At 50.3% G+C, this 15294-nt stretch overlaps 1 protein-coding gene across 1 annotated transcript; it reads right to left on the bottom strand.

The window, feature by feature from the left end:
• Nucleotides 1-682: 682 nt before the first annotated feature.
• On the bottom strand, nt 683-14134 carry LOC147975842 (uncharacterized). The gene is made up of 2 exons (XM_087520602.1): nt 13607-14134; nt 683-808 (listed from the first exon to the last, which is right to left on the bottom strand). The coding sequence occupies exons 1-2, from the start codon at nt 14132-14134 to the stop codon at nt 683-685; spliced, it is 654 nt and encodes a 217-aa protein (XP_087376728.1).
• Between the last annotated feature and the right edge of the window lie 1160 nt (nt 14135-15294).

Below are 15294 nucleotides of genomic sequence, written 5' to 3' on the forward strand. Positions count from 1 at the left end.
AGCCGCGGAAAGGCATTAACAAGTCGCTTTACAAGTCCGAAATAGCTGCTAGGTACAGGCTCGGCAGGCCACAGCCGCACTATCAGGTCCTTCATGGCTAGCTCCGCCGACTTGTGCAGCTCGACCAACTGCTTCAGCTGGTCAATGAAGGGCAACAGATGTTTGGGTCCAAGATACTGGGACCAGAATAGCTTCTCCGTAGACATTCCTTCTTCGGCTCTGTAATACTTAGTAGCATCCGATATACTGCAAGGAAGATCCGTAAGCGCCCCTGGAAAAGCCGAATTCGGATAAGTACAAGGAACGTTTCTTTCACACACTTGCTATGCAGAGCGAAATATTTACCCGCCGTAATCTTCTTAGCCACCTGAATCCCCTGGAGAGCGTCCTCGGCTTCAACTCGTGCATCATGTGCGCTCCGACGGGCCTCCGCCAGTTCGGACTCCTGCGCCATACAATCGCGCTCCAAGGACTCAAATTTCTCGATCACGCCCTGGAGCTGTTGCAGCGCCTCGGCAACCTGGGACTCGTGCTTCTCACGCGCAGCACGTTCCGTGGCCGCTTTGTCCTCGGCCTCGGCTAACGCATTCTTAAGTGCCCTCACCTCAGTCGTGGCCACTAATAAAGTTTATGACATTTTAGTCCGGCTGCATTGCTCATTTTTTTGAAATATACCCATAGGTTACTGCATACCTTGGCTATCTTCCACCTGCTTCTTCACGAGGCCGAGCTCCTCCTCGGCCCGCTCCAGCTTCCGCTTCAGTCTGGACACTTCCGCAGCATGAGCAGTGGCAGCTTGCAGCGATACCTTCTTATTCACATAAACAACTCATGTTAGACTCCTGCGATATTTATTCTCGATCCTTTGTTTGCCTTTTCCTCCCAAACACCAAACAGAGCATCAGGGGCTACTGTCTATACGGCGATATTTTTCCTACAATCACATTACTCACCTCAAAGCCCATTAGAAGGCTGGTGCAGGCTTCAGTCAGTCCGCTTTTGACAAACCGAACCTTCTCTATTACCGTGTCCATAAGAACACGATGCTCATCCACGATAGAGGCGCCTTGTAGCGCCTCCAGCAGATTATTTGGTGCCTCTAGTTGGACAGAGGTCATCGGTGGAATAGGCACATTCCCTCCTTGGGGGGAATGCCGTTCGCTGGACCCCGGAGCCCTGTAGATCTCCGGAATGGCATCCGGCTGAGGCCCGAAGGGAACTTGGGCCCCGTCACCGGTCCCCGTGGGGACTTTTTCCCCCGTATGTCCGGCGGCCGAGGAGCCATCCTGGGGTGTCACCCCGAGGTCTCTGGAATCTCCCCCGGCCTGGGAAAGTATTTTTGGATGCCACCTCATTGTCACCCTTGGGTGAGATGGAATGAGCAGGCGGCGGTGACATGTTAGCCATCTCCTTTGAGTCCAGCGAATCCTCTGTCGAGGATCGTGGGGAGCCGACGCGTGCCGGACTGCAACGACAAGGTTTAATATGCGTCAATATTGCAAACCGAGAGGGCCGGATGTTTTCCATTCTGGTACTCACGAGGTGGCCTGAGGCTTGGTCCGATAAGGTCGCTCCGGACTGCTGTCAACATCCCATGCGGAGTTGTCCACGAAGGAGCCTCTCCCCCTCTTGGGTGCCTCCGCCTCCAAACTCGGGGAGGCCTCCCTTTTCTCCCTTCCTCTCGCAGGGGGGAGTCGCCTCCCTCCTCGTCATCGTCTTCGGCGGCTGAGGGGTCTGTCTCGTCATCAGACGAGACGACCAAGGTGCTCCTTCGGCGAAGCCCACGCCTGGTCCCCTTGACCGTGGTTTTCACCTTCTTCTCCAGCACATCGTAAGGCGCCGGAAATAGCATCTTGGTAAGGAGTGGGGTTTCTTCATCTTCGGGCAGCAGAGCCGGATTGTTAATCCATCCCCCTAGATTGACACAGGCCTGAAAAAGAAATTGACAAGAAGGCTTAGTATCCTCCCTCGAAATGTTTCCTTAAAGACTACACCTTGACGACTTACTGAATTGGCCTGAAGCTTAAAGTTCATCCCGCGATCTTTGGTCAAGGGTGGCGGCGTCTCGCTGCCCTTAAAGAGCACCTTCCAGATATCTTTGTGCGTCGTGCCGAAGACCCTTAGCAGCGTTAGGTGCTCGGTCGGATTGAACTCCTACAAATAACAGGTCCGACGCTGACATGGAAGGATCCGGCGTACAAGCATGACCCGGATCACATCAACTAGCTTGATCTTCCGGGTTATCGTATTCTGGAGGCACGTTTGGAGCCCCGTGATCTCTTCCGGAGATCCCCAGGTCAGGCCCTTCTCCTGCCAGGAGGTAAGCCGCATCAGGACTCTGGGTCAGAACTTGGGAGCCGCCGCTCAGTTGGCGTCGCGCGGTTCAGTGATATAGAACCACCCCGATTGCCATCCCTCCACAGTCTCTACGAAGGAGCCTTCGAGACAGGTGGTATTGGGCATCCTGCCCACCATGGCACCTCCGCACTCGGCCTGTTGGCCGCGCACCACCTTTGGCTTTACATTAAAAGTCTTCAGCCATAGGCTGAAGTGAGGTGGGATGCGGAGAAAGGCTTTGCACACAACTATGAATGTGGAGATATTGAGGATAAAGTTGGGGGCCAGATCGTGGAAGTCCAACCCATAGTAAAACATCAATCCACGAACAAATGGATGAAGAGGGAATCCCAACCCACGGATGAAGTGTGTGAGAAACACAACCCTCTCATGGGGACCGGGGGTAGGGACGATCTACCCCTTTTCTGGGAGTCGGTGAGAAATCTCCTTGGCTAGATAGCCGGCCTCCCGGAGCTCCGTGATGTTCTTCTCCTTAACAGAGGAGGCCATCCACTTGCCCCTAGCCCCGGATCTGGACATGATTGGAATGTCTTCTCGAATGAGGAAAGGCCGAAAGCTTGGGCGCTAGAGCTCAAGGACGGAGGGACTGGAGATGAAGAATGATGTGGGTAAAGGAAGAATTTCCTTATCCCCTTATAAAGCCCGTGAATATCGAGCGCCTCCCCACTCGCCTTGAACTCGCCTATTCCCGAGAGCCGTGCAAAACAGCACGGTTGGGTTACCCACGCCCGTATTGATGAGAATCCCGTAATAAGGGGGGCACAATCTTTTCTTAGAAAATACGTGCCAATGACAATCGCGTATTGCAACAAGGAGAGGTAGACGAAAAACGGTTTGAAATTACGACCAGACTAACATGATGTCATGTTGTAAAAGCTATCAACGGATTAGACTCGTGTAAGAATATATATTCTCTCTGCGGTTATATATGGTGTGTGTGACAGGTCCAGATACAATCATCCATCCGAAGTCTATTCTGGAGTTCGGAAGGAGGGAACCCGCCTTGCAATGCCGAAGACAAATCTGCGCACCGGACTCCTCGCCATTGAAGCCAGGTTCAGGGGCTACTGAGGGAGTCCTGGACTAAGGGGTCCTCAAGCGTTCGGCCTATTATCCTTTAGGCCCGACTGATGGGCTGTGAAGACATGAAGGCCTAAGACTGCATCGTGTCCGGATTGGACTCTACATAGCGTGGAAGGCAAGCTTAGGGATCGAAGATTCCTTCTTATGTAACTGACTCCATGTAAACCCCAGATCCCCTCGGTGTCTATATAAACCGAAGGGGATAGTCCGGAAAGGACCACACATATACTCATTACCGTACCCACATAGGCTAGACTTCTAGGGTTTAGCCATTACGATCTCGTGGTAGATCCACTCTTGTAACACTCATATTCATCAATATCAATCAAGCAGGACGTAGGGTTTTACCTCCATAGAGAGGACCCGAACTGATACGTCTCCAACGTATCTATAATTTTTTATTGCTCCATGCTATATTATCTACTATTTTGGACATTATTGGGCTTTATTATCCACTTTATATTATTTTTGGGACTAACCTACTAACCGGAGGCCCAACCCAGAATTGTTGTTTTGCCTATTTTAGGGTTTCGAAGAAAAGGAATATCAAACAGAGTCCAAACGGAATAAAACCTTCGGGAATGTGATTTTCTCAACGAACAAGACCCAGGAGACTTGGACCCTACGTCAAGAAACAAAAGAGGAGGCCACGAGGTAGGGGGCACGCCTACCCCCCCCCCACCCAGGCGCGCCCTCTACCCTTGTGGGCCCCCTGTTGCTCCACCGACGTACTCCTTCCTCCTATATATACCTACGTACCCCCAAACGATAAGACACAGAGACAAAACCCTAATTCCACCGCTGCAACTTTCTGTATCCACGAGATCCCATCTTGGGGCCTGTTCTGGAGCTCCGCCGGAGGGGGTATCCATCACGGAGGGCTTCTACATCATCACCATAGCCCCTCCGATGAAGTGTGAGTAGTTTACCTCAGACCTACGGGTCCATAGTTATTAGCTAGATGGCTTCTTCTCTCTTTTTGGATCTCAATTCAATGTTCTCCCCCTCTCTTGTGGAGATCTATTCGATGTAATCTTCTTTTTGCGGTGTGTTTGTTGAGACCGATGAATTGTGGGTTTATGATCAAGTCTATCTATGAACAATATTTGAATCTTCTCTGGATTCTTTTATGTATGATTAGTTATCTTTGCAAGTCTCTTCGAATTATCAGTTTTTGGCCTACTAGATTGATCTTTCTTGCAATAGGAGAAGTGCTTAGCTTTGGGTTCAACCTTGCGGTGTCCTTTCCCAGTGACAGTACGGGCAGCAAGGCATGTATTGTATTGTTGCCATCGAGGATAACAAGATGGGGTTTTCATCATATTGCATGATTTATCCCTCTACATCATGTCATCTTGCTTAAGGCGTTACTCTGTTTCCATTAACTTAATAATCTAGATGCATGCTGGATAGCGGTCGATGAGTGGAGTAATAGTAGTAGATGCAGGCAGGAGTCGGTCTACTTGTCTCGGACATGATGCCTATATACATGATCATACCTAGATATTCTCATAACTATGCTCAATTCTGTCAATTGCTCAACAGTAATTCGTTCACCCACCGTAGAATACATATCCTCTTGAGAGATGCCACTAGTGAAACCTATGGCCCCCGGGTCTATCTTTATCATATTAATCTTCCAATACTTAGTAATTTCCTTTGTTTTTTTACTTTGCTTTTATTTTACTTTGCATCTTTATCATAAAAATACCAAAAATATTATCTTATCATATCTATCAGATCTCACTCTCGTAAGTGGCCGTGTAGGGATTGACAACCCCTTATCGCGTTGGTTGCGAGGATTTATTTGTTTTGTGCATGTACGAGGGACTCGCGCGTAGCCTCCTACTGGATTGATACCTTGGTTCTCAAAAACTGAGGGAAATACTTACGCTACTTTGCTGCATCATCCCTTCCTCTTCGGGGAAAACCAACGCAGTGCTCAAGAGGTAGCACGAACCTGGGTAAACATTGTGTCCCTCGTCTCCTGTTACCATCAATCGAAGACGCACAGTTCGGGACCCCCTACCCGAGATCCGCCGGTTTTGACACTGACAGTGCCCAGTAGTGGGTTCGATCTTACGGTGCTTGATCCCAGTGACAGAAAGGGAACTAACACATATGCATCGTTGCTACTAAGGATAAAAAGATGGGACCTATATCTACCGCCATAGATAAAGCGGATCTCATCTACATTATGTCATCGTTCTTATTACATTACTCCATTTTTCCATGAACTTAATACACTACATGCATGCTGGATAGCGGTCGATGTGTGGAGTAATAGTAGTAGATGCAGGCAGGAGTCGGTCTACTTAACTTGGACGTGATGCCTATGTAATGATCATTGCCTGGATATCTTCATAATTATTTGAGGTTCTATCAATTGCCCAATAGTAATTTGTTCACCCACCGCTTTGCTATTTTCCTCAAGAGAAGCCACTAGTGGAACCTACGGTCCCCGGGTCTCTTTCTCATATTATTTTCCTTTGCGATCTACTTTTATTTTCTTTTATTTTCATATCTATTAAACCAAAAACCCAAAAATACCTTGCTGCAATTTATTTTATTTAGCATTCAATCTATCAATATTTACAACTTTCTCCTATCCACGTGCCATTTCTGGTGCCGTTACCCGAAAGGGATTGACAACCCCTTTAGCACGTCAGGTTGTGAGTGGTTGTTATTTGTGTGCAGGTGCTGTTTACGTTGTGTTGCTTGGTTCTCCTACTGGTTCGATAACCTTGGTTTCATATCTGAGGGAAATACCAACCGCCGCTGTGTTGCATCATCCCTTCCTCTTTGGGGAAAAACCGACGTAGCTTCAAGTGACATCAACAGCTGAGTTGTCTATTCAATCACACCTGAAAGACTTAATATCTGCAGCAAGATATTTAGTAGAAAAGTAGTATAGAGGTAACGGTAACGGTGGTAAAAGTAACATTAGTAGTTTTGTAGCAATCGTAACAGTGGCAGCGGCAAAGTAACGTAGCAAAGACCAATATCTGAAAAGCTCGTTGTGAATGGATCAATGATGGATAATTATGTCAGATGGCATTCATCATGCAACAGTTATATCCTAGGGTGACACAGAACTAGCTCCAATTCATCAATATAATATAGGCATGTGTTCCGAATATAGTCATATGTGCTTATGGAAAAGAACTTGCGTGACATCTTTTGTCCTACCCTCCTGTGGCAGCGGGGTCCTAATGGAAACTAAGGTATATTAAGGCCTCCTTATAATAGAGAACCGGTACAAAGCATTAGCACTTAGTGAATACATGAACTCCTCAAACTATGGTAATCACTGGAAAGAATCCCAATTATTGTCACCTTGAGGTATGCGGATCATAAGTTGTAATAGGTGTCTACAACTTGCAAGATAGGATCATGAACAAAAATATATTTATGAAAACATAATAGGTTCATATCCGAAATCATTGCACTCGGCCCCTAGTGACAAGCATTAAGCATAGCAAAGTAATAGCAACATCAATCTCAGAACATAGTGGATACTAGGGATCAAACCCTAACAAAACTAGCTCGATTACATGTTAAACTCATCCAACCCATCACCGTCTAGCAAGCCTATGATGGAATTGCTCATGCATGGCGGAGCATCATTAAATTGGTGATGGAGGAAGGTTGGTGATGATGATAGCGACAACTTCCCCTCTCCGGAGCCCCGAATGGACTCCAGATCTGCCCTCCCGATGAAGAACAGGGGGTGACGACGACTCCATATCATAAAACGCAATGAATCCCTCTCTCTAATTTTTTCCTCCCTAAACGTGAATATATAGAGTTAGAGTTGAGGTCGGTGGAGGTCCAGGGGACCCACAAGCCAGGGGCGCGCCCAGGGGGTAGGGCGCGCCCCACCCTTGTGGTCTCCTGGTGGGTCCCCTCTAGTTGATTCTTTCGCCAGTATTTTTTATATATTCCAAAAATATTCTCTGTAAATTTTCAGGTCATTCCGAGAACTTTCTTTTCTGCACAAAAATAACACCAAGGTAATTCTGTTGAAAACAACGTCAATCCAGGTTTGTTCCATTCAAATCATGCAAATTAGAGGCCCAAACAAGGGCAAAAGAGTTTGGAAAAGTAGATATGATGGAGACGTATCAACTCCCCCAGGCTTAACCCATTGCTTGACCTCAACCAATTTAGTTGACAAACTGAAAGTGATGAAGAAAAACTTTTATGAACTCTGTTTGATCTTGTTGTTGCAAATATGTAAAGCCAGCACTCAGGATTTCAGCAAAGATTATGTACTAACCATATTCAGAGTAACATTTAGGTCTCACATTTACTCATACCAATGGCATAATGAACTAGAGAGCAATAATAATAAATCTCGGATGACAACACTTTTTCAAAACAATCCTGATATGATATAACAAAATGGTATCTCGCTAGCCTTTTCTGAGACCGCAAAACATAAATGCAGAGCACCCCTGAAGATCAAGGACTAACTAGACATCGTAATTCATGGTAAAAGAGATCCAGCCATACTCAATATCAATTAATAACAAAGCACACAAATGACAGTGGTGCTCTCTAACTGGTGCTTTTTGTAAGAGGATGATGACTCTGCAATAAAAGTAAATAGATAGGCCCTTCGTAGAGGGAAGCAGGGATTTTCAAAGGTGCCAGAGCTTGAGTTTTTTGAAACAGAGATGAATAATATTTTGAGCGGTATGCTTTCATTGTTAACATAACAACGAAGAGGTCTCGGTATCTTTCATACTAGATACATTATAGGCGGTTCCCAAACAAAATGGTAAAGTTTTTAGTCCCCCTCCACCAATCAGGCACACTCCACGGCTGGTCCGAAACAACGGGTACCTTCCATAAAAACAATAGTCATGGGCGAGTTTTGTTTGAAATTATATTTTGATTTGATTTTATCATGGAACTGGGCATCCCGAATACCAGCTACTTTCTCGTGAATGACCAGTGAATAAACACTCATCATGAGAATAACCCACCTAGCATGGAAGATACTGACAGCCCCTAGTTACTACATGAGCGATTCGGGCATACAAAACAGATTATTATTTGAAGGTTTAGAGTTTAGCACATGCAAATTTACTTGGAAGGGAAGGAAAATACCGTAGATAGGTAGGTATGTGTCAGGGGAAACGACAGCTATGGGATCATGAGGAATGCCTTTTGGTACGGTTGGCGGGCGCGGGGCTGTGGAAAGAGCGGGATTGAGAGATCAACGCAGGGGGCTTATCCAGGTTTAGGCCGCAAGTGAGGTGTAATACCCTACTCCTACTGGTTTATGTTTATGTGATGTTCTTGGACTAGCTACAAAGTGTGAAAGGTCCAAAAATTCTGAATCCTCTCTTAGTATGCCGCGGGTCTCCTTTTATAGTCGAAGGGGCTGCCACAGTGGCATACAGGAGGTGGAAAGCTATACGGTGGTCGATTCTATCTCCTGGCACCGTAGGACAAATGCATTTAATGCGCTGCCGACGTGCCCTTCTTGCTTTATCGGGGATGGCAACAAAGCTCATCCCAGCTGTCGCCGCCTCGCCTGGCTTCGACGCGCGTCTGAACTGATGAGGCGTGTACAGCCACGCTAGCTAGCTGGCTGCTGAGTTGGTGCGGTGGCAGAGTCTTCACAAAGATCTACATGCCACCACGCAGGTGCTTGCTGAGTTGGCCTAGAGGCCACACGTCGCCACGTAGGTGCTTGCCTAGCTGGTGGGCTGGCAGCTGCATGGGGACGATGGTGGAGTCTTGGCAGATGTGGGCCTGGTGGTGACCCCATGGATGTCTTTGGCAAGGGCCTTGTCGGGGCCCCGGCAAGGGTCTTGTCGTGGCGTTGTGGGCGTCCCCGGCAAGGGTCTTGCCGGGGGTCTCGTGGGTATCCTCGGCAAGGATCTTTCCGAGGATCGTCATCTTCTGGTTATCATCTAGTCTTGCATGTTCTTGGTCTTCACAAAGATATGCAGGCCACCATGGAGGTGCCTCCCGAGCCTTGGTTCCAAAGTGGTTGATGGTGTTGGAGCTCTTGGGCTCAAGGGTGGCGGCTCTGCTGGTGTTGGGCAAGTTGCCCGGCAAGGTTCTTGCCGGGGCTATGGAGGCCGCCCCGGCAAGGGCCTTGCCGGGGGAGTTCACCTCGCCCTTCTACTCTTCATGTTTCTGGCTTGGCATCGCTCCAGTTGTCTTGCGGCTTTGCTTCCTTCCTCTGCCCCGCTAGGTGTAGCCATAGGCGCAGCTCCAACTGCCCGCGCACAAGTAAAGGGGTACAAAATAGGACCCCTCCTTTTGTGCACCGACAGGAGCTCCTGGGCCTAGGCCACACATAAGTGTGGCGCGTTGTTGGGCTAGGCCCAAAACGGTGAGCAGGCATGAGGGGCCGAGTTGTACCGCAGTAACTCCCTCGCTAGTTGCACTTCCCCGCGACCCGCGTTGAATGTGCGACGTGGGGGTCGTGCGTGACGTGGGGGTCATGCATGGGGAGGTTGCTGCCCTCATGCATCACATCGTGGTAAATGGTAAAGAGGCATCCCACGCCTTCCCCAAAAAGGAAGGAAAACGCAGGGGCGCGGCTCATTTACAAGGTGGACTCGGGTTGCGACCTTCAAGGTGCCCACGCCCCATGGTCACGGGGTGGAGTGTGGTCGCCTCAGTTGTCCTCTTGATTCTGGTTCGCTCGCCACGTGTCCTCCATGCCCCGAGGAGGGTAGGTGGTGGACGCGGAGGGCACGTGCCATAACGTGGAGGCGGGAAATTGTGTCGTCGCTGGTTGGAGCAGCGGGTCAGTCCTGATTCCCTGCGCCCCTTGGCGGCAGGATTGGTTGAGCGGGGCGGCCGAGCCTCGGCCCCGCCCCTTTATAAGAAGAAGGCAAGGGGGACGGCATCCTTTGATCCTTCAGCGCTCATCTCCTCCACCTCGACTCCTTTCTTCCCTTTGTCAGGGCGAGAGGGCGCGCTGGTGCTCTGATGGTGGCGATGAAGGCCTCCGCTCGACAGCGTGCCCTTCCTTCCCAAGAGCTCATGGCGGTGGAGCCGGCCGCGCGAGGAATTGGGAGGGACGAGGCCGAGGCCGCCGTGGTGTTCGGGGAAGAGGAGGACAGGGCGGCGTGCCGGCTTCGCCTCTGCCAACGGCCCCTCCTCCAATGGAGGGCCATGTCGGAGACCAGCCTCGCGAGTTCTACGTCAGGCTGCGTGGGCCGGTGCACGGCCGTCTTCGTCTCCCCACTCCGTTTGCTCGGGTGATGGAGCTTGACCCGCCTCAGGCCTTGAAGCTGCACATGAGGGGTAGCGGGAATGGCAGCATGCGGGTCAATGTCGACTTTCCCGCCCCTCATGTTATGTATCTCCGCCGTGGATGGGAGACCGTCGCTCATTCCCATAGCTGTCGGAGGGGCTCGTCCTCCAATTCAAATTGATGGAGAATGGCCTGCTCTCCATCAAGGTCTTTGGGCTCTTGGGAACTCGCTTACGGTGTTGCGTGGAGAGCTCCTCTGATGGCGAAACCTCCTCCTTGAGCGGGAGTGTCGAGGAGGACAGCGATAGCGATGACGAGGGCGCCAAGCGGGCGGACGCCGACTCCGACTCCGACTGACCGCGCCGCCCCCCTCCCTCAGCTCCGCGCCCTGCTGAGGGTCTTCCTCGTCAAGCTCTCCATCGGCGCGTTCCCCGCAGCTTCCTTTTTGCCTTCACCTGCCGCACCTGGGAGGAAAGGGGCAAGAACGGAAACCACGGGGAACCTATCTTTCATTTTAAATTGTAGGCACTTGCCAAATCTTAATTTCTATATAATGTAATCTCTCGAGCCCATGCTTGTATCCTGTAACCTTTGTACTCGCATCAGCATACTAATGAAAAAGTCTAGCCCTGCCAGTAACTCGTGCATCTGTATGTTCGTGCGGAGGCGAAATGCCCCCTTAGTGTAAATAAACGAGTCCTTCTGGCAAGGTGGCTTGCCGGCGACCCTTGCGCCTGCCAGAGAATCACAACTGCCGGGTTATAGACAAAGGGCCCAGCCCCTGGTCCACCTCTTTTTGACAAGGGTCACCATGACCACTCTGACCGAAGCAGCGTTCGAGTCGGAAATGGGAGCCCCCGAGTCCTTAAAGAAGATTGGCAAGGTTTTCTAATACACAGGTTAGAATACAAATGGGAAAGAGGTAAACTTTATCTGTTTGGTTTGCCGGGGATCGCTGTGCTGGGCGATCTTCTCAACTTCTTGCCGGAGCCGGATCCTTGGCAGGATCGAGCGTCCTTGCCGTTGCTGGAAAGAAGAGAGGGCAAAAGCACGAAACCTCTGTGGTTCACTAACACTTAATGGAATCAAAAAGCAGTACAGTACCCTGGACAAGCATGCATATACGTATATACATAAACATGGAAATCGACAGGAAACTATACATACTAAGGGATTCCTTTTCCCTGACTACGCACAGGGTTTGCGCTTGGCTCTGTACATTGGGTTACAAGCCTTGGCGGCAAGGCTAGTACGAAACGGGGGTTGCCGGGGCTCCCGGCAACCGCGCCTTAGGGGTAAAACTTGCAAAGATGTTCAATATTCCAAGAGTTCCTCACCGGAATGCCATCTTCGGTCTCCAGGCAGACTACGCCAGGCCTGGTGACTCTTATTACCCGGTAAGGGCCTTCCTACTTCGGCGTCAACTTGTTTGGATTCTTGGGGGATTGGATCCGCCGAAGAACAAGGTCGCCTTCCTAAAGGGTTCGGGCGTGAACCTTGCGGCTATGATAGCGGCGCAAGGCCTGATGATAGCGAGTGGCCCGCACAGCAACCTGAAGACGTTCTTCCTCAAGGAGTGTCGCATCATCTTGGTGCAACTGCTCTTGCTCAAGCTCATCATAAGTGAGCACTCGAGGTGACCCGTATATGAGTTCAGTGAGAAGAACTACTTCTGCCCCGTATACCAGGGCATCTGGCAAGTCGCTCGATTTGGTGTCATCCTGATTGACCAAAGAACCGTTGGCAACTCATCAATCCAGCGCCTTCCGCACTTGTGCAGCTTGTCCAAAGTTCTGGTCTTGAGGCCTCGCAACACTTCTGCATTCGCCCTCTCAGCCTAGCCATTACTTCTGGGATGGGCAACAGAAGCAAAACAGACCTTGTTGCCGAGGTCTTGAATGTACTGCATGAAGGTGCGGCTCGTGAACTGCATGCCATTGTCGGTGATGAATCTATTCGGCACACCAAAATGGAAGACTAGTCCCTTGAAGAACTTGACGGCTGACTGTGTTGTTACCTTTCTCACTGTCTCCACTTCCAGCCACTTTGTGAACTTGTCGGTCGCGACGTACAAGTACTCAAAGCCCCCGACAGCACGGGGAAAGGGGCCCAGTATGTCGAGCCCCCAGACTGAAAATGGCCAGGAAAGAGGGATTTTCTGAAGAGCTTGGGCGGGTTGATGAAGCTTCTTTGGATGGAACTGGCACACTTCACACTTGGTTACTAGTGCAGTTGCATCCTGGAGGGCGGTGGTCCAGAAGAAACCTTGCCGGAACGCTTTGCCGGCAAGAGCCCTTGACCCTATGTGGGAGCCACACATGCCTCCATGTATCTCCGCCAACAGCCTCAGTCCGTCCTCCCAAGGAATGCACTTCAATTTCACACTGTACGGTCTTCTTCTATAGAGGGCATCATCCACAAGCTGGTACATGCTGGACCAACGGGCTACTTTCTCTACTTCTTCCTGCTCCTCGGGGAGCTCTCCTGTTTGGAGAAACAGACGGTGGGCTGCGCCCATGCCAAAGCCTGGGGCTCGACGGCAAGGACTAAAGGCTCATCTTCGGCCGTAAGGGCAACTGCTACTATGGCCAGGGCGTGAGGCCCTACTGAGGGTTGCTGTTCTTCGGCAAGCTTGGGACTCCCGGCAACGTCCTTGCCGGCGGCTCCTGGGAGCTCAGCAGGAAAGTACTTGCCGGGGGCCGCCTTCTTTCGTTTGTTCTATCTTGCTGATGGTTCAACGGATGGGTGAGTTAACTGAAGCACATAGGTACCTGGTTCCATAGGTAATTTGAGGGTAGCACGCTTTGATAGGTCGTCAGAAATGTTGTTCTCCGCTCGGGGAACATGCTCTGCTTGCAATCCGTCAAAGCGCTCTTCCAACTTCCTCACTTCATCCACATAGGCCTCCATCAACGGGCTCTGGTAGTCCTTGTTTACTTGCTTGACGATGAGTTGGGAATCACCTCTAACGATGAGCTTTCTGATTCCAAGGTTTGCTGCAATCCTGAGACCGACCAACAACCCCTCGTACTCCGCCGTGTTGTTCGTTGATTTTTCCCAGGGAAAGTGCATCTGGATTACGTACTTGAGGTGCCCTTCGGTGGGCATGACCAGTAATACGCCGGTACCAGCACATTGGAGTGAGAAAGCTCCATCAAAGTACATAATCCACTCACTGATCGTCTCCTTGGCGGGGATGGTGGTCTCTTGAATCTCCTCGTCGGTCGTTGCGGTCCATTCTTCTATGAACTCCTCCAAGGCTTGGCTCTTGATTGTTGAAGTACTTTCAAACTTGAGGCAAAAGCTCGACAGCTCCAACACCCACTCCACAATCCTCTCAGTTGCATCTGGGTTGTGCAATATTCGTTGCAATGGGAGGCGCGTGATGATGGTGATCTCATGTGCTTGGAAATCATGGTGGAGCTTTCTCGAGGCCATGAGGAGGCTGAAAAGTAGCTTCTGCATACCAGAATTTCTTGACCTAGCCCCCTGCAAGAGGGAACTGACAAAATAGACCGGGTGCTGCACCATCTTCTTCTTCTGTCCTACTTTGCTCATCTGCTCAGACTCTGCCTTGCCGGGATCGGGTCTTGCCGGGGGTTCCGTCTTGCCGGCGTCAGACTCTGCCGGGGAGGGCCCCGGCCCGCCACCCGATGGCTCTGCTGCTACTGCTACCTCTTCCTCAAGTTCCCTCCGTGCCACCAGTGCGGCACTAAACACTTAATTCGTTGCTTCCAACTATAGAAGCAACGGCTCTTGCGGTTTGAGTGCGACTAGTATCGGTGTGGAGGAGAGATACCTCTTAAAATCTTACAGTGCGGCCTCTGCCTCCGGAGTCCACTTTACTGGACCCACCTTTTTCAAAACTTTGAAAAAAGGGGAGGGCGCGCTCAGCAGATTTGGAGATGAATCTACTTATGGCGGCAACGCAGCCGGCGAGCCTACGGACGTCTTTGACCCACTTCGGTGCTTCAATCTACTCGATCTCCTTGATCTTGTCGGGATTTGCTTCTATTCTGTGCTGAGACACAAAGAACCCAAGAAGTTTGCCGGACGGGACACCGAACACACACTTTTCTGGTTTGAGCTTGAGGTTGATCTTACGCAGATTTGCAAATGTTTCCTCTAGGTCTTGTATGAGCATGGCCCTGTCCTTGGTTTTGACCACTATACCATCCATATAGGCTTCCATATTTCTATGTAGCTGGGGCTCAAAACCAATTTGGACCGCTCGGGCAAACGTCGAATCAGCGCTCTTCAACCCGAAAGGCATCCGTACAAAACAGTACGTACCACATGGGGTGATGAACGTGGTCTTCTCTTCGTCTTCTTTCATCATGAAGATCTGTTGGTATCCTGAATAGGCGTCGAGGAATGACAGCAGGTCACACCCAGCAGTGGAGTCTACATTCTGGTCGATGCGTGGCACGGGGAAAGGATCCTTTGGACAAGCTTTATTGTTATCTCTGTAGTCAATACACAGCCTCCACTTCCCATTTGCCTTACGCACCACGGCCAGATTGGCCAACCACGTGGGGTGGAGTACTCCTCTAACCAGGCCTGCCGCCTCCAACCTCCTCATCTCTTCATGATGAACTCTTGTCGCTCCAAAGCCTGCTTCCTGA

This window comes from Triticum urartu, chromosome 4A (assembly GCF_056163025.1).
Source record: "Triticum urartu cultivar PI428250 chromosome 4A, HENAU_Tu73, whole genome shotgun sequence".
NCBI lineage: Eukaryota > Viridiplantae > Streptophyta > Magnoliopsida > Poales > Poaceae > Triticum > Triticum urartu.